We start from the raw sequence: 27,856 nt of genomic DNA on the forward strand, positions 1-27,856 counted from the left end.
TTAGCAGACCTAAGAGCTCTGGAGGGCCGATGCACGAGAGCATGAGAGACCAAAACACCTGAATCTAGACAATAAAAAGATGGCAGCTGATGATATTTTTAATAATTATCATGATGCTCTTTCAGCAGTGACAGTTGAGCAGAGCAAGAAGAAGACCATCATGCGGCGTCTGAAGAGGAAGCACAGGGTGGAGCCGCTGAGGATGGAGGACGCACCAGCAAAGAGCCCCACACCTCCACCGCCTCCAGGTCAGTGTCACAGTGGCACCTGCACTCATGTTAGACAATAACAGACCAGAGAGCATATCTTTTAAAAAGCTAGTCTTATTTTTTCTCTCTAAGAAGCATCACCAGGCTTTTATTTTGAAGCAGAGTTCCATCCTCTGTGCTGGACTCGCCACTCTGACGGCCATGTTTGTCCTTATCGTTATTGCTTTTTTTAGTGGGATGGGCTACACCCAAAGCCTCTAGGCTCCCAAAACTAGAGCCGCTCGGGGATTCCAAACATTCTGGTAAAGCTGCCTGTGAAATCCAGTCCACTCTTTCATTTCATGCATTAATCAGCCTGTCTGTGTCTCAGTCTGGAGTTCACTACTAACCCATCATGGCTCAGATCTATGTCTCCTCTATGAGCTCAAACAGAGGATACCCTGTGTGCTCTAATACGTGTGCTGACTGTTAACTAGCATCTTCTTTTTCCTCCTGCTGCATCTCACCGGGCATGTGTGTGTGAATGATCCATCTTAATCAACTCAAAGGCTTGTCTGTGCATCATAAGTACCTGCATGGCTCAGTTGTGGACAGAGCGCTAGTGCATGGTAGATGGTAGATGTTTTCCTCCAGGTTTCAGTGGATGTCGTTCACTAATGTAACCTTTTCTCCACAGATTTTTACAGGAAGCCTCTTCCGCCACTTGCAAATAGGCCGCGGCCTAACGGTGACGCTCATGACATCATTTTCTAACTACCAGGGCCAGCCCATGCAAGCATTTAAAAACGAATAAAAGAATCTTAAAATCAATTCTGTGCTTCACCGGAAAGCACTGGCGTGATGTGCTCGCGCTTTTTTGTCCCGGTGTGAAGGCGAGCCGCTGCATTTTGGACTAGCTGCACTGACTGTCCAATTCCAATATACAGGGAGTTACAGTAGTCTAAGCGAGAGGTTATAAAGGCATGGAGGACTTTCTCTGAGTCACTCTGACTAAGGTATGGTTTTACCTTAGCGATAAGCCTTAGCTGAAAGAAACTGGCAAGGACCTGGACTAGGTCGGGGCGACCAAACAAGACAACCTCAAAACTTTTTTCAGAAAGTTTAGCAGTGATTGGAGGGAATCTTTGGCAGAAACTCTAAGAGGCAAATAGACCTGCACATCGTCACCAAAAATGTGGAACACGGCCCAGTTCCATTTCTTTTTTGTGTTTGCAGTGGGGAAAAGTGGAAATGACGCATCTGGAGCAGCCAGTGTTGGGTCAAAACACATGAGAGTATCACTTTAATACCATGATATTGTAGTTCAGATCGTCAGTGCAGCACACACACACACACACACACACACACTGTTGTTATTAAGCTAGATGTTTGAAACAACACTTTTTTCTACCCATGTTTGCATTTTATAACAGCCCAATTAAAGATGTTTTAAATATATTATTGACTGATGAGGATCTGTTTGTTTGTGTGTACACACCTGTGTGTGTTCATCACTGACTGCAGATGTTTCCCCTCTTTAAACCAAATTGGATATTTAACTGTTTTATATACAGAGAGAGGAGAGAGATGAGACCAGAATATGGTTTGGTCACATGTGTTCCCTCCGCTTCACCCAGCAGTGTTAATAACATTTTTTTTCTTCTTTTTACATCAAGTATCTGCATGGATGAAGGCTAGTTGGCTCCAGAAGAGAGTTAGGAGGATTGTGCAGTTGATGTCTTTTCGGCGGAAGTGTCAGAGTTAAGTATCCTGTTTATGATGCACTGAATTATGATACATTTTTTATTTCAGATGCTGTTATGACAGCACACACATCTAAATTTATTCCTATTTCTCCACTTGTGTGGGATCTAAAAAGCTTTCATGTGTTGAATTTTACATTGTGTTCTGAATTTGTGCAGGTAAGTTTGGGCTAAATGTAGTCACCCTGACTGCTTAGGTGATGATGCAGATTTTGCAAAGCTTCTTGCATCCTGAAGACGGTAGCAGTGTGAGGTGCAGGGCCGGCCCAAGTCTTTATGGGGCCCTAAGCAAAATTTCACGTCAGCATCAGATGCTTCATCATCCTATAGGCTGCACTGTGTGTAATACACGCTACTGAATGTGTAATATCATCTTGTTTGTATTAATCAACGTTATTTTTTTAAAAAAGAAAAAATATATATTATCATTTTGGTGTGTAGCAAAGGCTAGTTATTATTGATAGCCCAGGCTAGTATCAGTTAAGAAACTGTCTACTGGAGGAAGAAACAGAGACAGAAGGTTTGTGTTTTGATGGTACCTTATATTATGGACTTTGCAGACAAACAACATAGACATGAAACAAAGAATCCGAATGGCCATGTGAAGTAGTTATCAATTTCAACATTACATGGTTACAATCGATGTGATTGTGCCTTAAATGTTATTCATTCAACTTCCCAAACTCTCCTAATGTTCATATGCCACGCAGCGGCCCGAAAGGGGCAGTGTGGAAATTGTCTGTGTGTAGAGGGACGTGGCAGAAGTAATGCAGGGGGGCAAAAGTTTGTGCAGGTTACAAGAGCCTCCTACCTGCCTATTGGAAAGGGGAATCCTCAGGCTTGAGGTGTAAAAGTCTTTTCCCATATTGAGTTGAGATGAATTCATTGAGTCCAGGCTCTAGGCCTTATCAGTAGCTCGCCATCAAAACCTGGCCTGGATGAGACACAGGGCCAGGGTTTCAGTTAGTGTGCACACAAATAACAGCCATTATTACTAGCTGCAATAAATACATTTCCCAATTCAATATCAAGAATCAAAAATCTTTTATTGTCATTATACAAGGCACATAAAATAAAATAAAGAATAAAAGCAGTAAAAATAAGGCAAGGCAAGCTTTATTTAAATAGCACCATTCATACACAAGGCAATTCAGAGTGCTTTACATAAGATGAAATCACAGAAACATTTTAAAACATTAAATTAAGAAGGAAATTAAAATCATAAAAAGAATAAAATCATAAAAAAAACATCAAATAAAATCAGGATGATTAAATGAGAATTACACCGAGATTTCTGGCTTGGTTTGTGACCTTCAGTGACATGGAGTCAAGGTAAGCACTGATCTTAGCTCTGTCATTTTTGGGGCCAAAAACAATTATCTCTTTTTTGTCAACATTGAGCTGGGGAAAGTTCTGGCTCATCCACTCATTGATTTGTTGAGTACACCTAATTAGTGAGTGTAAGGGACTGTAGTCATGTGATGACACACTGATATATAAAGCTGTGTGTCGTCTGCATAGGTGTGATAGGAGATGTTGTGATGTTCTATGATCTGAGCTGTGGGCAGCATGTAGATGTTGAACAGAAGTGGTCCAAGAATGGACCCTTGAGGAACCCCGCATGTGATCTTAGTTGGGTCAGACTCATAGTTACCAATTGACACAAAGTAGTCCCTATCATGTAAGTAAGATTTGAACCAGTTTAACACAGTGCCAGTAAATCCCATTCACTGCTCCAGCCTGTCGAGCAGTATGTTGTGATCAACTGTATCGAATGCAGCACTAAGGTCCAGCAGCACTAAGTGAGCATGTTGTGGGTTTTAACTGTTTCATAGTTTCTGTCAGTGCTGTATTATCTAGAAGATTAAAATGTGCCAGCTTAACTGGTGAATGAGAAGGCACAAGTGACATTATGATTTTGCCGGAGCTAGGGTTAGGGTTAGGGTTAGGGTTAGTGGGCTGATGGATTTCACAGCTCTGGGGAAGAAGCTGTGTCTCAGTCTGTTGGTGTGAGTTCTGATGCTCCTGTACCTCTGTCCAGAGGTCCAAACAGTTGGTGTCCTGGGTGGGTGGGGTCTGCAACTCTGCAGCTATACGGCCAGCCCTCCTTTGAATCTGGCTGTTGTAGAGACTCCCCACAATCCCCTGTGCTGTCTTCACCACCCGGGCCAAGTCCTTCCTGTCCTGTGCTGTGCAGCTCCCGTACCACACTGCTGCACTCAGACAGAGGATGCTTTCTATTGTGGCTGTCTAGAAGTTTAGATTAGATATCAATATAACATCCATGTGTATATCATGTACATCAATAAACATGATATATAATGTCAAAATAGATCACATACAATATTAATCAATATACATTAACAAAACTGTTGCATGCAGTCAATGTATATTCATATAATATGTACACTTTGTAGTATTGAACTATATTATTTTACAATACTCTAATGCACAATGCTAATATAGGACAACAACAAATTTAATCAATTTGCATTGATAAAGTTTTGGTCAAGTTGTATGTAACATTCAAAGAGTAACCGGACATTATTGGAGTTATGGACACTTCATTTAAATTTGCATTATTTGAGAAACAAAGCTTAAAAGCCCATGCTAACCGGCCCAATCGAATCAATAGGTCCGGTTACTATAATACTATACTTGCGATAGTACATAATATCGCGAGAGCAATTTTGCATGAGAAATACAGCGGAGAGAGATTACTGATTTTTTTTACCCAGGTTACAGGCGCTCTTTGGGGCCCTATAAGCGAGCGGGGGCCCTAAGCCGCCGCATAGTTCGCTTATGCCTTGGGCCGGGCCTGGTAAGGTGTGTGGAATGTTGACAGACTTGCTGCATGTGGCAGAGAGGACTTAGCATCTAGATGTTTTCTTCATACAGCTGTGACCATTATATTCTCTTTTTTAAATTTAATAACTATATAGCGATGGATTCAAGTGAGCTCTGAACACTTAAAAATTACCTCCAACCATGTGACTGTGGCTCAGTGTGCAGATCTCTGATTGCGTTGCTCATTCATATTATTAATCAGCTTATCTGTGGTGACGCCACCAGGGCTAATGCCAGGTAGAGTCTCTAGCCCAGTTACCTCTGGTGAATCATTTTTGTCTGCCTTATTGTCTTACAGGAAGGTGACTCTGGTGATGGTGGGGCTGGATAATGCGGGGAAGACGGCCACAGTGCGAGGAATCCAAGGAGGTTAGGACCTCTTTGTAATAAATGAAGCATTGTGAGGACAATGTGTTGATAAAGGTTGTTTCGTTTGCAGATAATCCACAGGATGTGGCCCCCACAGTGGGCTTTTCCCAGGTTGACCTGAAGCAGGACAAGTTTGATGTGACCATCTTTGACCTGGGAGGTGGGAAGAGAATCCGAGACATCTGGAAGAACTACTATTCGGAGTCACACGGCGTGGTGTTTGTGGTGGATTCCAGCGATGTGCAGCGAATCCAGGAGACACGGGAGACCATGGCAGAGGTCCTCCAGCACCCGCGTATCGCAGGCAAACCTGTGCTAGTGTGAGTGTGCACAGGGCGAGCTGATAAAGATGGAAATACAGTTAAATATGTGCGCTGCAGGTTGACTCCTGGAGGCATTTTTAGTTTAATCAGTAATCAGGACACAAAGCACAGGAGGGTTCAAAGCAAAGATGAGCAGTGTTCCAATTATCATCAGAACAGAGTCACATTTCCATACGTTTTACAGATATCACAAATAGTACATTCTCTTCAAGGACGGAGCTAGCATTCATGCTAACCAACGTGTTGTTTTTCCTCTCAGCCTTGCTAACAAACAAGACCAGGAGGGAGCGCTGGCTGAAGCAGACATCATTGAGAACCTGTCGCTGGAGAAGCTTGTTAATGAGAACAAGTGTCTGTGTCAGATCGTAAGTGCTTCTGCACCTGTTGTTGCAGCAGCAGCTGAGTGACACTAAGAGCATTTGTCTGACTGTATGTTTCTCTTCAGGAGCCCTGCTCTGCTATTTTAGGCTTTGGAAAAAAGGTTGATAAGCCCATCAAGAACGGTCTGAAATGGCTTCTCAGTAATATTGCCGAAGACTATGAGGCCATTACTGAGCGTGTGCAGAAGGACACGGCTGAGCAGCGTGCTCAGGAGGAGCAGGACAAGAAGGAGAGGGCGGAGAGGTGAGAGAGAAGACGGCACCGACAAGGGCAATCAATCTGAAAAAAGTTATTTATGTCATGTTTATGCATCCACAGAGAGCGACAGGAGCGAGAGGAGGTGGAACGGGAAGGCCGGCCCATCCAGGAGGAAGAGCCTGATGATGAAAACACCCAGAGCCCCTTCCAGCCAATAGGAAACGTGATATCTGAGGTGTGTGTGCAGGAGGCCAGCTCTTGGGCAGGTGAGGAAGAGAAGGAGGAGCCCGATGATGCAAGGCCAGAAAACACTAGTCCAGGTGAGTATTTGAGGAGGATGGAAGTTTAGTTCCAGCATGAGAGACCAAAACACCTGAATCTAGACAATAAAAAGATGGCAGCTGATGATATTTTTAATAATTATCATGATGCTCTTTCAGCAGTGACAGTTAAGCAGAGCAAGAAGAAGACCATCTTGCGGCGTCTGAAGAGGAAGCACAGGGTGGAGCCGCTGAGGATGGAGGACGCACCAGCAGAGGGCCCCACACCTCCACCGCCTCCAGGTCAGTGTCACAGTGGCACCTGCACTCATGTTAGACAATAACAGACCAGAGAGCATATCTTTTAAAAAGCTAGTCTTATTTTTTCTCTCTAAGAAGCATCACCAGGCTTTTATTTTGAAGCAGAGTTCCATCCTCTGTGCTGGACTCGCCACTCTGACGGCCATGTTTGTCCTTATCGTTATTGCTTTTTTTAGTGGGATGGGCTACACCCAAAGCCTCTAGGCTCCCAAAACTAGAGCCGCTCGGGGATTCCAAACATTCTGGTAAAGCTGCCTGTGAAATCCAGTCCACTCTTTCATTTCATGCATTAATCAGCCTGTCTGTGTCTCAGTCTGGAGTTCACTACTAACCCATCATGGCTCAGATCTATGTCTCCTCTATGAGCTCAAACAGAGGATACCCTGTGTGCTCTAATACGTGTGCTGACTGTTAACTAGCATCTTCTTTTTCCTCCTGCTGCATCTCACCGGGCATGTGTGTGTGAATGATCCATCTTAATCAACTCAAAGGCTTGTCTGTGCATCATAAGTACCTGCATGGCTCAGTTGTGGACAGAGAGCTAGTGCATGGTAGATGGTAGATGTTTTCCTCCAGGTTTCGGTGGATGTCGTTCACTAATGTAACCTTTTCTCCACAGATTTTTGCAAGAAGCCTCTTCCGCCACTTGAAAATAGGCCGCGGCGAGGAGATTTTGAAAACTCAGAGAGAGGCAGCCCGATGTTGAAAGTAAACACACGCCGCGTTGTCTTGGAGCTCACCACGAAGCCACCCCTCCCAACCAGTCTGTGACTTCGGCCATCATGCACGTACCTCTCTGGTGTGCAAAAAGTGCATCAGAATGCCAGAAATGCCTTTAATGGAATGTAAATTGTGTGTGTTTGGTTTGTGTCTGTTACTGAAAAATGCATTTGTACACACGCAGCCATTAAAAATAAACACATTTTTGCACCATGAGATCATGATTATTCATTTGACATTGAGAAAGTACACACTCACTGCCTGTCTCCTCCCAGCAGCATCATATTTATTTGTCTACCAGGCTACAGATTTGGTTACTACACTGTGTATTGTTAGGGATGACCTTCTGGATCCTTTTGTTCGTCTTCCCAGGTTCTGAGATTAGGAAGAAGTGGACAATATCTGGTCTCAAAATTACTATTTATTCTAACAATGAAGAAGCAAATTCTGAGTCACACAACCAGAGGCCTCTGTGGTTGCCCAGCATCAAGGCAGGAGAACAACTTGCTCCTCTTTTACAAACACCTTTTATCCTATCTTGAGATCCCCAGAGGTACCATAAAATCATGTCCTCCCCTAATCCTGCACCAATGGGGTCAGCTCAACTGCCGTTTATTTACCTTATTTGGTAATGGTTAAACCTGAGAGTCAGGAGAAAACAGGAAGGAAATAGCAGGGGGTCCCACTCTGTTGATCATATACCTAAGTTGAAGATAACCCACCTCTTCCCCATGTAAGTAACTTCACATCCTGAAATCTCATAAGCTGTGGGTCAGATCTGGAGGTGACCAGGAAGAGAAACTCACAGGAAGGGTGGGTCGTAAAATGGGGACGTGGAGATGAACACGTCCTTTCTGTCAAGATCTCGATTTACAACCATAGCTTGATATCAACCAGAGCTGTTTCCAAAGAGCAGAAAACAACTAACAGAGGAAATAAATTACAAAAGTCTATGAGAAGAAGCAAATTCCACACTTCTCAATACATTCAGTATACCTGTCTTCCCTTGATCTTCTGTAAAACTTACTACACATAAACACTCATAAAAACATATTATAATAGTATGTATAGAGTAATAATTAATGTTAGGGACACACTTCTAGATATGTGGACCCACACTGCATGGTAACAGTGCAGAATAAATTCTTTCACCCTTCAGTATCTACGTTTAAAGTGGTATTTCTCTGGAGGGGGATCGGGCCCTGGGGGTGAGCTTCTGCACCCAATATCCGCAGCAACACAAATGTGGAACACGGCCCAGTTCCATTTCTTTTATGTGTTTGCAGTGGGGAAAAGTGGAAATGACGCACCTGGAGCAACCAGTGTTGGGTCAGAACACATGTATCATTTTAATAACATGATATTGTAGTTCAGATCGTCAGTGCAGCACACACACACACACACACACACACACACACAAACTGTTGTTATTAAGCTAGATGTTTGAAACAAAACTTTTTTCTACCCATGTTTGCATTTTATAACAGTCAGCCTCATCAGTCAATAATATATTTAAAGATGTTTTAAATATATTATTGACTGATGAGGATCTGTTTGTGTGTTTGCAGCTGCAGCCGCTGCTCAGCATACACACCTGTGTGTGTGTGTGTTCATCACTGACTGCAGATGTTTCCCCTCTTTAAACCAAATATGATATTTAACTGCTTTATATACAGAGAAAGGAGAGAGATGAGACCAGAATAGATTTAGTTGGCTTAATTGGGAAGCCTGATGTTGGTAGCGGTCCCATCGGTTAGACATGGTGGTGGTAGTATCAATGACTGATCAGCAGTTAACAGAAACCTTCAGTAAAATTCTTTTTTATCATTTGAGGTAGAAGATTAGGTGCCGTTTCTTTATCCTGTTCTTTATTCCCAAATACTTCTCCTGGAAACAATAAACACGCGACTTCCTGAGCATCTCTCCTGCGGCCTACAGCTTTTAAACCAGCAAACACAGAAGCTCTCAGGAGCAGGGGATATAGGCTGAACCACTGTTGTGTTAAATCACTTGACAGCGTTTCTGGGTGGTGGTTCTGTTGCCTGCCACTGGTTTGGTCACATGTGTTAAAGCCCGCGGGGCGTCCCTCCGCTTCACACAGCAGTGTTAATAACATCAGGTGATATGGCTGCTGGCAGTGAGGGAACTGTTCACTTCATTGACTGCAAAGGAGATATCACATACTGAGGAGTAACGTTCTTCAGTGTATAATATTTATTACATTAAACCCTGACAAAGGCTGAAACACTGAGTGTATCCTTCCACTGCTTAAAATAGTCCCATTAAAAACAAGTAATTGACTTTGATTGAAATCAGGTGTGCGTGTGCCTATTACATTAACCTGCATATAATGCGCTCCTAAGAGCCATCATAACTTCCCCAGGCCTCTGGGTGGCAGTGTAGGAAGAAGGAGGAAGCCGAGCAAGCCAATCGGAACCTTGTAATTGACTCTGATTGAAATCAGGTGTGCTGATAATCAGAGCAGGACTGAAAAATGGACCAACACGCTGCTGGTGAGTGTTAAAGGAGCAGGAAAAATGTTTAAGCTAGCTCAGTTCTGACTTTTATCTTGTTATTCTGAGTTTAAATTTAAATTTAGAGAAGATTTTTATTATTATCTCTTCAGAATTCAGATGTTTTTTGAATAATTGTATTATAAAATTATTAAATATTTTTATATAGCAGAATTATTATTATATTATTATTAGGTTATTTAACCTGGATTTAAATGTATTTATTTTTTTTTCCATTTTTTAAAATATAAGTTGAATAAAAATCTTACATATTGGGGGGGGGGGTGTATTTAGTTGAGTTTAATGTAAGATTTAAGACACTTTATTCAACTTATATTTAAAAAAATGTACAAATATATAAATAAATGAATTAATTAATAAATCCAGGTTAAATTCCTCCAAGCCTTCCCTAATATAAGTGAAGGGTCTGAGGTGTTGTCATTTGTGATAGATTTACTGCATCATTTGAATTCTGGGACAGCAGAGAAAATGCCGGCGCTCTGACCTCAAAGCACCCACAGAGAGCTGGTGTCTGTATGCTCCCTATCATACCTGAAACGAAGAACCAAAGCTCCTATCTATAAAGCAGCTTATTATAAATAAGCAGAAAGGCAGTGAAGGACGTGCGGCTGGCGGCTGGATGCAGAGCTTAATCCTGTGGCCATCGCTTCTGATTTTTTATTTTTTTTCTGGAGCCTGGAATCTTGGTTTTAATATTGATGACACAGAATATCTGTTTACACCGTAGCTGTCAGCTTCATGCACAAATATCTCCCTGGCATCTGTTCAAATGGCTCCCAAAGCTGTTTGATAGTTGCCATCTTATCATTCATCAGCTGGGGTACTGTATCTCTCTGAATGCAGCAGCAGTGCTGGCTGCTGGCTGGCAGTCACTGCACTCCCCATCCCTCCTATGCTGTTAAAGAAAGTCCCCCACCTGAAGGAGGGAGTGATGCTATGATGCCAAGTCATGCCTCTGTTTGTGCCATGTTGCATCACACAGCGGAGTCTGGGGACGGGCTAATCAGGACTACATCCAGATTTTGCAGTGTTTTAAGAACGCCTGCAGTGCAGGACAGAAGCCTGAGGGTTAAATAAAAAGGAGGTAATGACTGTGTAGAGCTTCAGCGTGCTGTTTGTGCATCTGTCTTTAAGACAAGGCAGAGGAGTTATTAGCTAATTGTGTGTGCTTGTGTGCTGGAGGGTGAGCCTGTGGGCAGTCACAGCTGCTCTGCCTCTGCTGGCCTGCAGGGGGCAATGCAGCTCCAGTTATCTGAGGCAGCTGGGGACGCTGTTACACCGCTGGACGTGAGTCTTCCATTCATCTGAGTTGAATGGTGACTTTTTGCTTCCTCTGAAGTGTCTGACCTTACCCTGTCCACAAAAAAAGGAGCATAATGCGGCCAAAGGAACATCACGTTCCCTAAACAGGGGAACATAATTTCTATAATGAAGTACATGTGCATAAAAGATGGACTAAATAAATGTTAAATTATATACATTTAAAAATATATGCATTTATTTACAGTGCATTTTATCAACTTGAAATAAAAAAATATAGGTAAACAGAACTTTGAAGTATTTATCAGTATATTTATTTGGGTCATTTTCCTTTATTTTGGCAGCTTTGGTCATGTGTACACGAGGCTTTTACAGCAGGGATTCAGCTTGTTTTGAATGTGGAGTCTGTTGTCACTGTGGAGTCATTAACACCTGCTTTACTGCCTCTGATTGCATGTTGGTGCCATCAGCAGGTCCCTTTAACAGAACAGAGAAGGTGGTAGAGTGAAACAATTATGTAGCTAATTAATCCTCCATCCACAGACAGGAAGTGGAATCAACCATTCCTCAGTCGCATAACACTCCAACAGTAATCATATGCCGGCTGTTGTTGTGATGCAAAACTGGCCCTGTGTCCTCGATTGTAACTAGAAAACTTCTAAGTGCTGGCTCATGGAATTCAGGCTCCATTCCACAAAAGTCATTTGCACCTGTTGGTGAAGATGAATACAGTTAATGTAAATGAAGAACCTGCCCTGCACAGCACTCAAAGCTTAGCCCTCACTATCTAGAGCCCTTATCTACAAATGCACTCGGCTGCGCTAATGGTGGACCTATTTCAATGTCGCATTATAATATCATTTCTGATCCAATAGCCTCATTGCCTTCTGTGAGTACTCATCTAAAACAATGGACTAATGCACTCTGCTGTTAGTCCATTCGTTTCTCACAGTATCTTTTGGTACCAGCGCACCTGATAGGGACACAATGCAAAGCTCCACTCAGGTCAGTTAGATTAAAAAAAGTGCAGCAGCAAGGAGATGCAGAGAGGCAGCGAAAGAGGCAGATTAGAGGGGAAAGGCTGCCAGAGATGGGAGAGAATAAGGAAGGCAGATAAGGGATAATGAGGTGTTCACATGGAGGGAGGAGGAAGAGGAGGAGGAGGAGTGAAAGGTGCAAATAATGGCTGAGTGTGAAGTTTGGGGAAGAAGGAGGAGAAGGAAGAGATAAAGGTGCAAATGGAGGTGTGTGAGTGAGGTCATGATTATGAAGCATGGTGTGAAGAGATTTTTATTAGCCACAGAAACATTTTCCCTTCAAATAATGCAATCAGCTGCAGATCTGACTGACACATGACTGACAAATGCCAGAATCCTGTGAAAGCCTGATAGACTAGCACAGAGGGCCTGCAGGCGGTGAGCTACTCATGACATCATTTTCTCTGATAATCACCTTTTAATTCAGCTATGATCAGTTGGAACAGGTTATACTAGCTGCTAAATGCTAGTTGCTAGTTTTGCTATATTGTGTGGAACAGCTAGCTTGCAGTGCAGTGTGAAACACTGAACATTTCTAATATGGTTAGCCTAATAAAGGTAGGGTAGGAGATTTCATTCTGATGCACTTTTTGTTAAATTAGTGTAACTTCTCTTTACAATCCAATAGCAACCGATTAGTTCGGCAGTTTCGCATTAAAACGAAGAATATGAATCATCTGCGGAAGCTATAAAATGCTAAAAACATCAGCCAATCCTCCGGGTGGACCCTGCACAGAGTATTGGCTGGTTGTAATTCTCTTCCTGCTCTGCGCGCACCAGAGAGGTACGTGCATGATGGCCGAAGTCACAGACTCGTCTTCAGGTGATGCGCGCCCATGTGATTGGGAGGCGTAGCTTCGGGGTGAGCTCAGAGAGAAAGGGGCGTGTGTTTACTTTCCAAATCTGGCTGACTCTCACTAAGTTTTCAAAATCTCCTACCCTACCTTTAATTTCAGGTGTTTCTACTGTTGGAAAAAAAATCACAGGGCCCCCTCTAACTAGTGTCCACCATCATTATGTCGTGAATAATCTGATACCAAGAGAATCATTTGTTTTCGTTGGCTTTGGCTGTCATTAGACATACACAGCTTGTGCTGTATGTTGCCACTGCTGTAGTTGGGCCCTCAGAGGCTCCGACTAGCCAGGGGCCCCAAACGGCACCTCTGCTGCTAATACTCAGCTAGCATCTTTAATATAAATATCTGGAGGTGACAGGGTGAGCCACATTGAAGCATTTGTGGCTAATTTGTTAGCACAATCAACAGATCCTTGGCTAGTTGCTAGCTTTGCTGGTAGCAGGTAGCTTTTTGTTCAAATGTCATTTTACTGTCTGGGTGGAACAGTACCCTTATCTGCTTTTCTGCAGAGAATTAGCGTCACCATTTGTTTGTTAACATCCATAATACAAAATAAACAGCATCAAATCCTGACAATGCATCTTAACTTTGCCTCTAATTGCTTGGCCTTGTACCAGCCTCCATTATCTATTTGATCTCTTTTAATCTGTTAATCCCTGGCAGTGAGGGATGGTTTTCTTTTGCTGCTTTTCTGCCAAATTTTAACAGATTGTATAGGTTTGCTCTCTGTAGCCTTTAATATTAGGCCTCAACAGGTCGTCTGCAGCACGCAGGCTTAATTAAAACACAGCAGTGGGTGCATCAATATGCACCCTGAGTAAACAAAGAAGCTGGTTATAAAGGATGCTGACAGGTCAAGGACAAAGTAAACACTGTCGCAGAACGGCTGTATCACACTAAAGAGATAATACTATTCAAACAATATCTCTCCGACTGCTGTACGTGTTCATCTCTGTCCATTAAATGTGCAAGCGTATACACAGCTGAGATGAACGCAAAGAGTGATCTGACACCACTCGCACAAACAGAGGATTTTGTTCTTGCTCAAAGACTGATCTGTGCCGAGTCGGGCCGTAATTACTTGCCAGCAGACGGTGGAGGATGGAGAAGCCAAAAGGAATCATTAGAGAGCTGTCAGCTACCTGCGGTGCTCTGATGTCAGTCCTCCTCGGGCTCGGCGGCATTGTTGATTTTAGGCGTTCCAGCAGAAAACCAACTCTGTGACTGATTTGATGATGCAAATCTGAGCGAACAGGGATGATGTTTTACTGCTCAATAACGCCACCTTTTGATAGCTGCACAGTATATTAGCATCCTAAAAACAGTTTAGCATTTTATGCTAATGAATTATCATGTCAAAGCCTGTTTAATTCACCTATTACTAATCAGAGGTGCCTTCAGAATATCCTGGGGCCTCTGCAAAAATTCAATATTAAGATTTTTCATGGTTTCATGGATTGGCTGGCTGGCTGGTATTTTTAATTACAGATTAAAACCACACATTGTATTTATAAAACTGCCAAACAATGTGCTAAAATGAGCTAAAGTGCTTTTATTTTCAGCATGGCTGCTGAATCCAAGCTGAAATAGGCCCCTCATTATTTTGTGTGATGAGTACAAGTGGGCGACGGATGCTGTCAAATCAAAGCAACAATCAGAAACAAGTGACACAGAGGGGCTGACGTGCAGCAGCAAACAACTGGCTGGAAAGCTACTGAAGAGTGATTGTTCCCTGAAGGCAGAGCGATGCTGATCCACACTCTGTGAATGACCCTCAGCTGAAGGTTCAGGTCATAGTAGAGCTTAAATACAGGATTTGTTTACAGCCAATAGCTCTGATCAGGTGAATTAAAGTCCTTCCTTCCTTCTTCCTGGCAGTGCGATCTGCAGGGCTGCACTCATCGCAGATTGATATGAACCTGTGTTCTGCAGCTGTTTCGCCTGAACGCACCAATCTGATTCTGCAGGTCTGATCTGGACAGTGTGGGCGTACGGCAGGAAAACAGCGACGAGTTTGATCGGCCACGGTTTTAGCTCAGAGAAAAGCAGAGGGGTGGGTCACGGCAGGTTGAAATCATAGCCTGACATGAACATCGCTGTGGCTGTAGTGTGTTGTGCTGTCCTCAGGACCTTGTAGCTGCGTGGGTGAAGATCCAGGAGTCTGACAGTCTATTGTTCCTGCTTTGAGTTGATGTTCTTTTTCATAAACTCACAGAAGAGTTTGGACTTCGTTCAGCAGGTGGTGTCACAATTTTGTTGCCGCTGTGAAAAGACCACAAATACAGCTGGTGTCTTTCTAATATCCTAAATATAAATTAACTGCTTCCATGCTTGTGCCGTTGCAACGGTCGTGGAGACACCCTCAAGTGGCCGCTTGATAAACTGCAGATTTGTGTTTGTTTTTAAACACCTTCTGCAGTCCTTTTTGTGTGTGTGTGTGTCGCCAGTTGTGTGTGTGTTTGCGTTTCATGTGAAAAATATCACCTTAAATCGGTGGATATCAGAGAGCTGCAGATCAAACCCGTCATCAGCTGCCAGGCCGCGGGGGTTATTTTGTCAGAGAGGAGACAAAGTCGTTTTATCTGCCAATGTCATTTTAGAAGGTCGTCTTCCTCCACAAAGACTGAACTCATTAAATTCAGACAGTAAACTGTCAGACAGACGAGTGCAACAATATTAAAATTAGCCAATCTTAGCAATCGTAAAACAATTTGAAAGTATCCAGGCTTAAATAAAGGAGAAGGATTATCTTCAGTGACTCTGAGATGTGTATAGATGATATGAATAAACCTTTGACCCTTAAATCTCTTAAAACGCTGCAGTTATAGATCGGACCCTCTCACTGTAGGAGGCAGTAAATCTATGCCCATGCTAGAAGACAAATGAAGCTAATTAGCTTTCTTACTCAGGATTTGATCATAAGATTGATGTGATTAGCATAGCATAAAGACTAGAAACATTCAGCTACCTCAATCACAGACATCTGTGTAGAAACTATTTTCAGTTTTTATTCCTGTATGTAAAGGTAAATGTGAACGTTTTGGTCACTGTGTGAGCTGCAGTTTTGTTAAGCTGGAATTACTCTGTTCCGTAGAGATTGTTGATGGAAATGGTTTCACGTGGTCTACCAGAAGGGAGCTAAAATAATCTGCAATGCTAATATTGCTCAGCTAAGATAATCTCATGGTTTAGCATTGCAATATAGGATTTAAATTAGTAGCTTTCAAAGCTTCTGTCTTGATGCTATGTTAAGCTAACCATCTTATGTCCTGCTTCGTGTACTTTGCAAACATACCAAAGTGTTTATTTAATCTGGTCTGAGACTTAAAAATGTTGCCTCAAAACTCAGCAGCCAACACACTCCAAATCACAAACTCTCCTCTCTGCCGGCTTCCCTGTAAATGCACGTATCGATCAGAAACGCCTACTTATTACCCACGAAGCATCGCAGGGCCTTGCGCCCGTGTCTACTGTTGCTCTGATTTATTTACTACTCAGCCATACTCCCTCTCTCGCAGGATGCCTTGTCATCTCCCCTCATTTGGAATTAAAGAGCTAGCAGAGCCTTGGCTCCATCGCTATCTCTGTCTAACGTCCCCGCAGTCCATCACTCGCTCGCTTCAGGCCGTGCTGGCTTTGAAGTTCATAAACTGTGAAGCAAAGGATGGCTGATCTGATGGTCACTGCAGCCGAGGCAGAAAGGCCCCGGTCAATAAACCCAGAGAGTGAGATGCCTTTTAGCAGAATGGCAGACAGACATTAAAGCGCGCCTGTAACATCATGCACACATGCAGTGTTTGGGTGGGGGTGTGATGGAGGGCTCTTCAAGCCTCTTCAGTGATAGCTAGACAGGAGTGTAAGCAATTATGTGTGTTCTCTTTCAAAGCTTGTTTTCCTCTTTGCATTTTAAACACATTTGTTTGGATGCGATCACAATGACTGGGTCAATTTTCCATAAAATCTAAATAATGTCGGGCTTTTATTTTAACATCCACTCAGGCTCAACATATCTGTTGCGTGAATACAGCATGGGAGCTGAGGACATCAGTATTCAGGCCTGCGCCACGTGCTGTTATGGGGCCGCTGTTCAGACATAATGAATGTGTTAGAGACCAGACTTCATGTAAAGGCAATGTGGGGAAAAAATGAAGTTCACTTGACCTCAATATATTCCCCTTAGCTGCTGAAAATTGCTTTTGCTTTGGTCCTTCCACTTGATATCTTTTTGCCAATCAGAAAGAGTCACAAAGATCCGCCGGGGTGTCCTCTGTGTCTGTGCACCGTCAGCGCTGCTGTCGCGCCTGGGATTGTGCTTAAGAGCATGATGCACATGTGCTAAGTCAGCAGCTGTCGCGTAAAAGTGAGGGAGGCCAGAGGATGAAAGGGAGGCTGACACTTTTTAAGTTGGCAGAAGAGCATGGAGTGGCACTGCTTCGGCCCCACGCTCCTGCCTCAGGCAGATTCAAAGTGTCTGTCCGGCTCAAGGGCCCTTGAGCAAGACACTCAATCCATTGCTGCTGCAAGGACGTTAACAACAGCTGCTGAAGCATTATATTTGCTCTGGCTCTGCTCTAATTTGGACGTCCTGGCTGCAGTAAAGATGACGTTAAGCGTCCTCATCCTGCATGTTTAGCTCTCTGTGGATTGTGAGTGCTGTGTTTGAATACTGTTGGCGTCATTGTGGACTTTTTTGTCCATTTGGGTAAATTTTGCCTCTTTACCAGGCCACCATTTTATCTGTGTTGGTGCATATGGCACAATTTTTTTGTAACAGACTCTCTCTAGACACATTTTAGAATTCAAATTTAAATTTTTCAAATACATCACCAGAACACTGTGAAACAAATTTACCGCCCTTTTGTGTCATTCATGGACAAAAATGTCCACTTCCAAAAAACTGCTATAAAAACTTAACACATTAATATTTTTTTCTGCGTTTTTCTGTATCCATGACAGATTTAAAAATAATGCCTCAGCCACCTAACTTTTGTTTTCTGGAAAATTACTCATTTTTGTGTTTTCTTCATCGAAAAATTGCTGTGACTTCAAATAATCAAACTGGCATTTAAAGGGTTTTAAATTCCTTAAAGTGATTTAATGTTTGGTAGTTTTGAGCAGGGCTGAAGTTGTGTTTAACATATTTATGCAGAAAAAAGCAAGAAAAAATATTAATCCATTATAGCAGTTTTTTGGAAGTGGACATTTTTGTCCTGAATGACACAAAAGGGTAGTAAATTAAAGTGACGCCTGAGGGTTAAATTTTTGGTTTAGGTGTTGTTAGAATGATGAGGTCGATGCCCCTGCATCCCATGCATATTATTCTGATTTGCTCCTCCTGTCACTTAGCAAAGGACTTTAAAGAATGGTTGTGCTGCTGTGATGCAATCGGACTATGTCAGATGCTGAAATGTAACTAAAACACAAGCAAACCGCAGAGAAGAGCTAATCTGTGGACCAAAACTATTCGCTGACAGGAGCTCAAAAGCATCACAGAGGTGCATCCACTCACTCCACTTTCCAAAAAAGAAAATTCTAAATTACAACTTCATTTCGCTTAACAAGGCATGTCCAAACTGTCTTTAAATAAAGCCGGAGGATGAAGGTGCTCCATCACTCTCCACTCTGTCGACACTCATTCACCTGCTGCATTAGGAAATCAATCTTGTAATGAGTCAAAGCAGCAGTAAAATAGATTTAATGGTGAAGAGCTGCAGTCGGTGTGATAAGAGCTTATTGAAATGTCACATATTTGATCGTCTCCTTATAATAGGTTTTTATTAGAATAAGCTCCTCCATCCATGGTCGCCTGTTTCTGAACCCAGAGGACGCCTCGCTGTGACTTTAGAAACTCACACAGAAACATCAAAAGAGCAGATTAAAATCATTTTTAATTTTTCATGATGTTACATCATCTGACGCTGGTTTTAATCACCGCCATCGCCTGCGCCTCGGTTATCGCTGATCGCTCAGTGACATCATGGTGCGTCTCCTCTGCACTGAGAGGCCGTGGGAAGGAGCGACACCTGATGCATGAAGCGAGGAGTAAATGATGCAACTTTGTGTTTAAATGAGGAATATAATCGGATTTTACACACAAAGAATTATCACCATAACCAGCTACGGTGCTGCAGGGGAAGCACCTTATTCTTAGCAGAGATTGAGTGGGCGGAGACTGCGCTGACATTTTAGATAAAGCAGACTTATTAAAGGAAGTGAGTGACTGTGCAGAATGAGGGCATGGAACTGGGCTCACAGAATACTTATGAGGCATGATTGATAAGTTCGTGGTCTCAGGTAGCACATTTATTTTTTGACATAATCCCCACCTTCGTTTAGGCGCTTAATCCAGCAGATCCCCTCTATCAGGCTCCAGGAAGTGGCCCAATGAGGTCCCTCTCCATCTTTGGCACGCCTGAGCATGCTAAATTAGGTGAATAGTTCAAGTCCACTTTCCTGGTTGGCACGTTTGTTCGTCATTTCTCCGCCTTCTGATTGTCTAAATAGACACCCAGCTTTCATTTGGTTTCCTGTCCAGCACATTTGTAGAAGTCTGGTAGAAAGGAAGTCTTCCACCGAAATATTGTGCGTGTGTGCCCTCTGTGAAGCAGCAAAGTATTTAAATAAATAATGATAGCACTGATAGTAAAGTTCAGAGACGGACACATCCACTGTGACTATTCTTCTTGTCTGAGTGCAAGTGTACGACATGGATTCAGGCGTTGCAGCTTTTTGTGATACCACAATCAAACAGCACTCGCTGTCGGCTGCTTGGAGTGGAGTGAGGTTCGACAAAAGTGGTTAGCTATTGTTGCTTGGACAGGTATAGTAATTACATTCTCCTCCATTCAGTGCCTATCTCCATACAGCACCGGCGCAGCTCTCTCAAACTCCATTATACGCTTGCCAGATGGAACAAAAGCCTAACATTCAGTGGTTTTGGCACTCTGAAAAAGGCAGTGACCCCTCCTGGGGTTCGGCATCAAACTGTGTCCTGCAGCCTGAAGAGTTTTAATGCTTGGTTTCTGAGCAGGATCAGTCCGATTCCTCTGATTGTTTGTCACAGCTATGATGTAAATTACACCAAATTGAACTGTTAAGGCTCAGTAGACAATTCCTAATGAACACAACGGCGCCGCACATCTTGTGCAGGGTTGCTCAAGAGTGCACAGATGTTAGAAGCAGAGCCTGAAGTAGCACACCAAGCACGGCACTTGTCTTGTCTGATGAGAGGGCTCATTTGGAGCTGCCATTAGCAGACATATGATTTATGACTCTGTCTGCAGAAACAGAACTACACCCCAGCACACACACACACACACTCTCTCTCTGCTGAGGCAGAGAGCGGAGGTTTCACATACCTCTGAATGAGGCTAAAAATAGACGTAAAGATGCTGCTCTTTGGTCCAGAAGTTCTCTTAAGCACTGCTAATGTGGAGCAGGTGTAAATTAGCTTTAAAAAAAAAAGCACAGAGCTTTCTTTTGTTACAGCTGAGTCAGGTGCTTTTTAAAATGTATGGCTATTTAGGGAATCAGTGGAGGATGCATTTTTAAATGAGGCAAAGGACAAAGGCGGGTTCTAACAGTTTAAAATCCATCTTTAGATTTTAGGAAGGTTTTTCAACCTGGAGGTGCCTGGTTATAAATATAAACAAAATACTCACAACCTGTTGGATTTTGTCTTTCTCTTCTGTCCACTAGTGGGCCACAGCTCATGTCCCTGCCCTGCCCTGTCCCCTGACCTCATCACTTCCTGCTCATCACCTGCAGTCAGCTCTCCTGGTCAGTGTGAGACTCCCCTTCCTGATTTCTTCTCTCCATCACATTCACACCTGTTGCTTGTGTTTCTGATTTTTCCACCACATATCTACACACATTTTTAACAAATTCTCTCTTCTGAGCAGGAGACGACCGCTGATGGCAGCAGGACCGAGGTGTCGCGCCTCTGCGTGGGTGCTCTGCCATGACACATCTATCAAGCTCGCCTCCCCATCAATCAAAGCTGCTGAACGCAGGTGAGTGAGAGCAACCATTAATCACTCTGAGACACCGGCGTGACTTTACAGATTGGATGCAAAACTCGTGTTTTGCTTCTTAGTGTCAGTAAATGGACGTAATCTTTGGCAGAGCGATGCTTAGAAAACACAATGGCATGAGGAGCAGGGGAAGATGTAACCGTGGCGGCCGTGTCATTCGCTGTTTTGCATGTTATATGGTGTTTTAACCATGTCTTGACTTCAATGTCGAGCAGTTTGGAGAAGAAATGGAAATATGTGTGCATGAGTATATCAATGCATCCTATCCAATGTTAAATATAAAACTCAACCTTGAAACACACTGACCAAACCTTTAGAGTTACTAAACTGCTGTGGATGAATTTAGTATGTGGGGACGAGCACCACCTGAGAAGCCTTTAATAAAAGATAGACACCCTCCAACCTGATGCTGCTGGTTGTAGAACAGCAGAGGAATGATGAAGAGCTGTCCCCCCCCCCTTTTTTTTGTTAAATCAAGTCAATGGGTTATTATTGCATTTCCTTTGGTGTATTAGTAGAGCTAATAGTGATAATGAGAAGGCACAAAGTGGATTATTCATCCCTGCTGCTCACCTTAGACCTTTGAATTTGGCTTGTGATAGTGTAGAGAATGATAATTTGCTATGTGAATGAATAATTTAAAAACACACAATTGCACAATTATCTCAGAGCTTGAGATTTTAAATGTGCCCAGAGTTTAGCCTCACACATGAATGCTACATAGGAATATATTCACACTGTCCAGGCACCATTGGCCCTTTAGCGATTTCTCTGTGCACTTGGGTCCGACATTGGAATCTGTGCAGCTCAGACAAAAGAAGCGATCAGGTGGCAGCGGAGAGGAAAAGGGGGTGCAGAGTTGAATGTGTCTTGTTTGATTATAACAGCCCTTCACAAAGAAATGTAATGAGGAGCGTTTACTTGGAAACGGCTGTTATGTTGTACTTCACTAAAAGCTAAAACCTCACTCAGGACATACATCTGTTGCATGAAGACATGTTGCTTTGTAGGTTCACCAACAAGCTCTTGCATCATTTTCTGCGTTAAGATGGAAACCCTAACTGTAACCCTAACCCTCTGTGACTCTCAGATGCAGTTAAGGCTGTGGCCACAGTGTGGCGCTTAGCTACGTAAGCACTATTTACCACAAGTTGTTTTTGTCAGGGTTACCTCTGGGCTCTTATTCTTGGTCGTGCAGATGTGTGTGATTAGGTGAAAGTGTCAGAGCTAGCAGCTGGCATTTGAAAATGCCATTAAATGCAACATATATTCTCAGTTAGAAGCTAGAAATTACGCAACATCCTGTACAATCAATAGGAAAAATATATTTCATAATTGAATTTGTAGCATGATTGATAATCTTAATCTGTATCAGACAGATCTTTACATTATTTTTTATAGAAAGTAATTTCACAGACAAATCCCCAGCTACAACCTTCAGGTGTCCTTTTTATTAGGCTGGCTTTCATTTTGGGGAAATGACAGCGTCTTGACATGCTACAAAGAGAGGCACACTTTGTCTCCTGAGTACTGAAAAGGAGAATCTTGAGTGTCTCTTTTTGCCTTCTTAACCACTGGTTCTAAAAACCTGAATGGTTAACCTTCGGTCATTCTGATTTTTTTTCTTTTTACATCAAAAGACCATCTCAGACTTCAAAGGTTGTTTTGATCTGCAGAACAGGATTTTGACCTGATGAAACCAGGATAATAGACTTTGCCAAAGGACTTTGGGCAGACAGCAGTTGTGGTCTGCAGGCCTCTTGATCTGCACAGAAGTTTTTTTTTTTAACCTGTGAGACCAGCTGGAGAGAAAACAATTCAAAATTTCAGTGTCTTTTTCTTCCCTTTGTATAAGGAAACTGCTCACTTGGAGAATTCATGGTGAGCTGCAAATTGGATCTGTCAGTGAGGGATTTAAGGGTAGAATTATGTCCTGCACCTCTATAGAATGTGACTTTTAATTTATGAATCCATATTTTAAATTTACTTAGCTTTGATTCTGTTGTATTTTCACATACCAACATGAACAACATTGCTTACTCTGCTTCACAGAACTCCACAAAAGCTGCCTCTTCTCTTCTAAATGAACAATACTACACACACTGAGAAGTGTTTCCCAGTAGAGAAACACACTTGAATCTCTGAAATGCAGGAGGTCCTCCACTCCCAACCTGCCCTCATTGATGTAGCAATTTCACATAAAAATACAATAATAGCGGATGACCCAGGCCATCCACTCCATTGTCGCTTCTCGGAACTCCCCTCCGGCTACAGATGAGCAAAAGAGCCAGAGACATTCTTAAACATTCTTTAAATATTCCTATTCAAGCTGATGCACAGGCAGGCACTTAGAGTGGTTTTCTGCTGTCAGACAAAGGCTGCTTTTGATTACTGTGACTATTCTTTTGAAAGTCCATTTGGAACATGCTAGCAATGAATGAATTTGTCGTTTCACACCTTATATATGCTATTGATTAGCCCATAACAATGTGTCGTTATGCCTTTATTGGTTGTTTGTCCGAGTGTTCTTGGAATGTGCTTGGAATTACAAATGGGATGTTCAGGTTTTGGATGTCAAAGGTCACACGTGTCTATTCGGGAAGTGCACCAAAGTGGGAAATGCAGAAAAATGTGGTAGGGATGGTGAAGCAGAGTGTGATGGAGCACAGATAACAGGACAGTATCCAATTGTATATGTGCAGAAACAGTCTCCATAGCAACAACAAAAAAATGGAGGAGAAGCTTGCTCTGGTGTTGTCTGGTATATTAGTCACACATTTGTGAGGTATTTTAATCAGATTGATCACTGTTGCCATGGCAACAACATCACTTTGACAAAAAAACACTATATAGACAAACTTAACAAATATCTATTTGAGCTCAAGGAGATCAAACATCATTGCACCTATGCGTTATGAGCAAATTAGGAGCATAATATGCTGTAATTGTAGAAAATATAGACATGTATATATGCCTGCAAGTTGTTAATCTAGAGTAATGTTTTTAAATGGACAATTAATGCCCTAATCGACTCATCTATTAATCCATTCAAAAGACTCCTGTGACATTTGGGATAATAAGCTCTTTGCCTTTGTTGTCTTGACTCCGATGGTATCGACATCTGAAGCTGCAGCTCGAGCTTTGCGTGAAAAATGTGATGCTGTTTGTGGACACGCACAAATGAGGTTTTGATGTCTGAAATGCCCTTCGTCTGTGTGATAGCTGGGTGAACTGTAGTGCGCTACTTCCAGGCTCCCTGGGGGCTAAACAGACTTATCTCAGTCAACACCACACACACACACACAGAAGTAAAGTAGTCCCTCCCAGCTGGATCCTGTGATACAGGAAGTGCAGACAAGAATCAGTTTAATGCATGCAGTAGTACAACCATACTTCTAATGCACAATTTAATGGTATATGTGTATATGTGTGTGTGTGTATTTGTGTAGTTTTTATAGTGACTTTGAATGCAGCATAACTCAGCTTTTACCTCAGTGAATGAAAGAGACTGTTCACCTTAGAACATGTAAAGTATTAAAAGGAAAAAGGACAAACATTCTTATTCTCCCTGGAAACTTTACACAAACAGTGAAGCCGTCCTGAAGTTGAACTCTCAAGGTGGAAGACGGAGCCATCAAACACAGCAAGGCTAATGTGTTGTTTCTTCTCTAATGGCCGACTGCTTGGCTCAGATCTGAGCCCCCTTTTGAAGTGGAGCTTCTCTCTAAGTTGATAAGTGTGACGAAAATCCAACAGCAGGTCAGCACTGAGGAACGGCATTATTGTTAAAAGTAATAGAGGTGTTATCTCACTAATGCATTTCGTAGTTTACAATGTGAGGAGGAGTGAGGAGGAGGAGGAGGAAGAGGGGGAGACGGCAACTGATGCATTTTTCACAGCCGCTGCTTGAGAAGAAGCGTTGTAGTGTTTTATGAAGCTGCAGCTTGTCTTCCAGTCACTGTTTATTGAAATGAATTGCGCCACAGCAGCTCGGTGCCTAATGAAAATAAATCACAAATGATGAAACTGAATTATGCGCAGCGGCATCAATCCCACGCTTGTGCGCGGGTCGCAGGATCTCGAACCCAGATCCTGTAGATTTAAAGCAGCTAATAAGTTTCTGGTTCCAATACTGCACACAAGTATGATGTAAATCAGAAATGACTGAGGAGGAAATGGGCCTTGTGGAGTACCAGAAAGTTATTATAGATGCAGCGTGGAACATTTTGGATGACATTATGTAAATCCCCATCTGGAGAAAATTGTTTCACAAATTTTATTTATTTTCTCTCTCTCTTTTTTCGCCTCTCTCCGGACCTCATTGCTCAAAGCCACAAACAAGAACTTTAATGTTACAAATGCTGCCTCAAACATGAGCTCCCTAATACCAGTTGATAATCCACAGCTGAAAATCCTTAATATACATAATTCCACAAACAGCAGCCTTGCGTCTTTGCCAGTTTAGATGAACTGCCAGTTTTGTTGACTTTTTTTGTGTGATGCTGTGTCGCCAGTAATCTTTAACCCCAGCATTTCTGATGCATTCATAGTCCCAGCAGTTCAGCTCTTTATCACAACACATACATATGAATTCTTAAAATGATAATTAAATGCAGATGTAACGAAGAAAGCGCAGCACAACAGTGTATGAATAAATAAACAAATGAGGAGAGCAAACAAGTAGATTTTTCTGTTGTGTTGTCACATCACATGGTCCTAGGAAGCTCACTTTGTTTCCTGTTTTTAGATATTGTTGTGCACATTTTGCAGAATATTTTATTATTTAAGAGTATGAGGGGGAAAAAAAACGAGTTGTTGTGCTTAAACGACAGGCGTAAATCCAGCCTCTGGCAAGGCTCGGCCCTTTAAACACATGTAAATTAATCCTTACTGAGATTCCTTATTTAAATAAATACTCTTTATCCAGCTCCGCAGCTTCCTCACTGTGGGCCCTCCTGATTAGCCGCTGGCCTCAGACCTCCCCTTGGCGTCAGCTTCGCATGCACACAGTGGACGAGGCTGGAGGATCACATCCCCTGCCTGAACATGTTGACTATGATTAATGACTGAGAGGGAGGTTAAAACAGTGATTACACACCAGCTGGCATGCCTCCACTTTTAACATCAGTTCCTCTTCTCCTGTGTCTGAAGGGGAATCCGTCCCTCATACTGCTGTAGTCTGAGCAGGGAGTGAAGGAGATGGTGGGGGGGGGAAAAGTAGCTAAACCCCACCTTCAAACAGCAATCGACCAATGCAGGTTTGAGATGGAGCAGTCCACCTGTTTACTACTGTCCTCATTAAGGTGTGCAATGTTTAGTTTGTTGTCATGGTTACACCTCACATCACTGTGGTCACTTGTGGGCACTGTCACCAATTGGGTGTGAATAAAGACGGACAAACCCTCCAGCCAGCAGTTTCCCGTCCCTACTTTCCTCTAAATGCAGGAAGCAGGTAGCTTTTATGCCTTTATCATGCATGGAGGGGCTAATGTGTGATTTAAAGCTAAAGTAGCTTTAAGAGCAAAGAGACGAAACTTCTGCATGATTGTTCAATTATCAGTGTGCCTGATAATTCTCCACATATGAACCATCTGCAGGGCTGCAGTCGCCATGGCAACCATACTTTTTAGTTATACAAAATCATTCTTCCACAGTACTTGGCCTTTTACAGATCAGGAATGGGACCTGTTGCGAGCAGACAAAGTTCTTTTGCATAGCAGTGTGTGTTGACAGGTTGTACGCACAAACTCTGCCTCTAGTGGCTGCTTGAGGAACTGAACAGAAGATTGATATTTTACAGTTTTTTTTTACAGTACTTGAACAGTTGGATCTTGCCACTACAAATGTGAATGAGTAAATAAGATCTGTCTTCTTTAAACTAGATAAAAGGGACATCAATAAAAATGCTGATACTGTGACAGAGAGCTGCCACAGAGAATGAATTCATAGCCACTGTCTGCTCCTCCTCCTCTGTCAGTGATTTACACTGCATGTATAAGCTGAGGAAGAGCAACAACAGGAGTCTGACAGTCACTCTCTCTGTCTCTGCTGCTCTGCACCCATCCCGCCTATCTCTCTCTCTCTCTCTGGTCATTCTCAGAGGAGCTGTCCCCTGCCCAGTGGCATGTGGATGTGTATAATGGAGATGGATGGTGGCTGGCTCTGCCACACCGCGGAACAGACGGACTCCTCCCTAAACGCCTGTCTGCCAGCCTCCATCAGTCTCCCTCCGACAGCGCGCCGGAATAGAGCCCAGGTTCGATATTGGCCTGCCTAGGTGTGTGTGTGTGTGCTTTTCAAAGGCTTCAAAGATATTAACATACAACACACAGCTCCTGTTTGACTTGTGATATCCCATAATCCTTTGGGAGACTCGCTATATAGTTTCCTTCCTCTGTATATGTGTCTTTAATATGTGTGTCCACAAAGGTTTGTGGGTTTCTGTGTGCGGTTCATGCCAGGCGCTGTGAAGTTCAGTCACTGTGTGGTCCAAGCACTGACACTCAGTCTTGTTTAATTAAGCTGCTGGATCAATAAACTCTTTGATCCCACCCCCACACCCCCAACCCTCTGCCTGGAATGCCATCTGTTCACCGTGACTCTAAGCAAGACCAGTACAACCTTTTCTTGGATCCTTTGAAATGCCCATTAAAAATCCATTAAGACAGCAGCGGATGATGGGAGGGAAGCGCGTTTTTAGCTTTAGGAGTGTGAAATAGTATTTCAACCAACATGATGGTTTTTGATAACACTGGAGAGATCACA

General features: G+C 42.8%; 1 protein-coding gene across 1 annotated transcript; it reads left to right on the forward strand.

The window, feature by feature from the left end:
- The first annotated feature begins 12 nt into the window (after positions 1-12).
- LOC114444797 (ADP-ribosylation factor-like protein 13B) lies at positions 13-7,421 on the forward strand. Its single transcript, XM_028419632.1, has 11 exons — positions 13-248; positions 443-511; positions 1,865-1,949; positions 5,097-5,167; positions 5,238-5,487; positions 5,750-5,855; positions 5,936-6,114; positions 6,190-6,389; positions 6,510-6,632; positions 6,827-6,895; positions 7,270-7,421. The coding sequence occupies exons 1-11, from the start codon at positions 80-82 to the stop codon at positions 7,419-7,421; spliced, it is 1,473 nt and encodes a 490-aa protein (XP_028275433.1). The 5' UTR covers positions 13-79.
- The last annotated feature ends 20,435 nt before the right edge of the window (positions 7,422-27,856 follow it).

Source organism: Parambassis ranga, chromosome 2 (genome assembly GCF_900634625.1).
Source record: "Parambassis ranga chromosome 2, fParRan2.1, whole genome shotgun sequence".
Taxonomy (NCBI): domain Eukaryota; kingdom Metazoa; phylum Chordata; class Actinopteri; family Ambassidae; genus Parambassis; species Parambassis ranga.

Coding starts and splice junctions, on each gene's coding strand:
- LOC114444797 (XM_028419632.1), top strand. CDS start 80: ATGGCAGCTGATGATATTTTTAATAATTATCATGATGCTCTTTCAGCA. Junction 6,633..6,826: donor CACACCTCCACCGCCTCCAG/GTCAGTGTCACA, acceptor TGCTTTTTTTAG/TGGGATGGGCTACACCCAAA. Junction 6,896..7,269: donor CGGGGATTCCAAACATTCTG/GTAAAGCTGCCT, acceptor TTTTCTCCACAG/ATTTTTGCAAGAAGCCTCTT.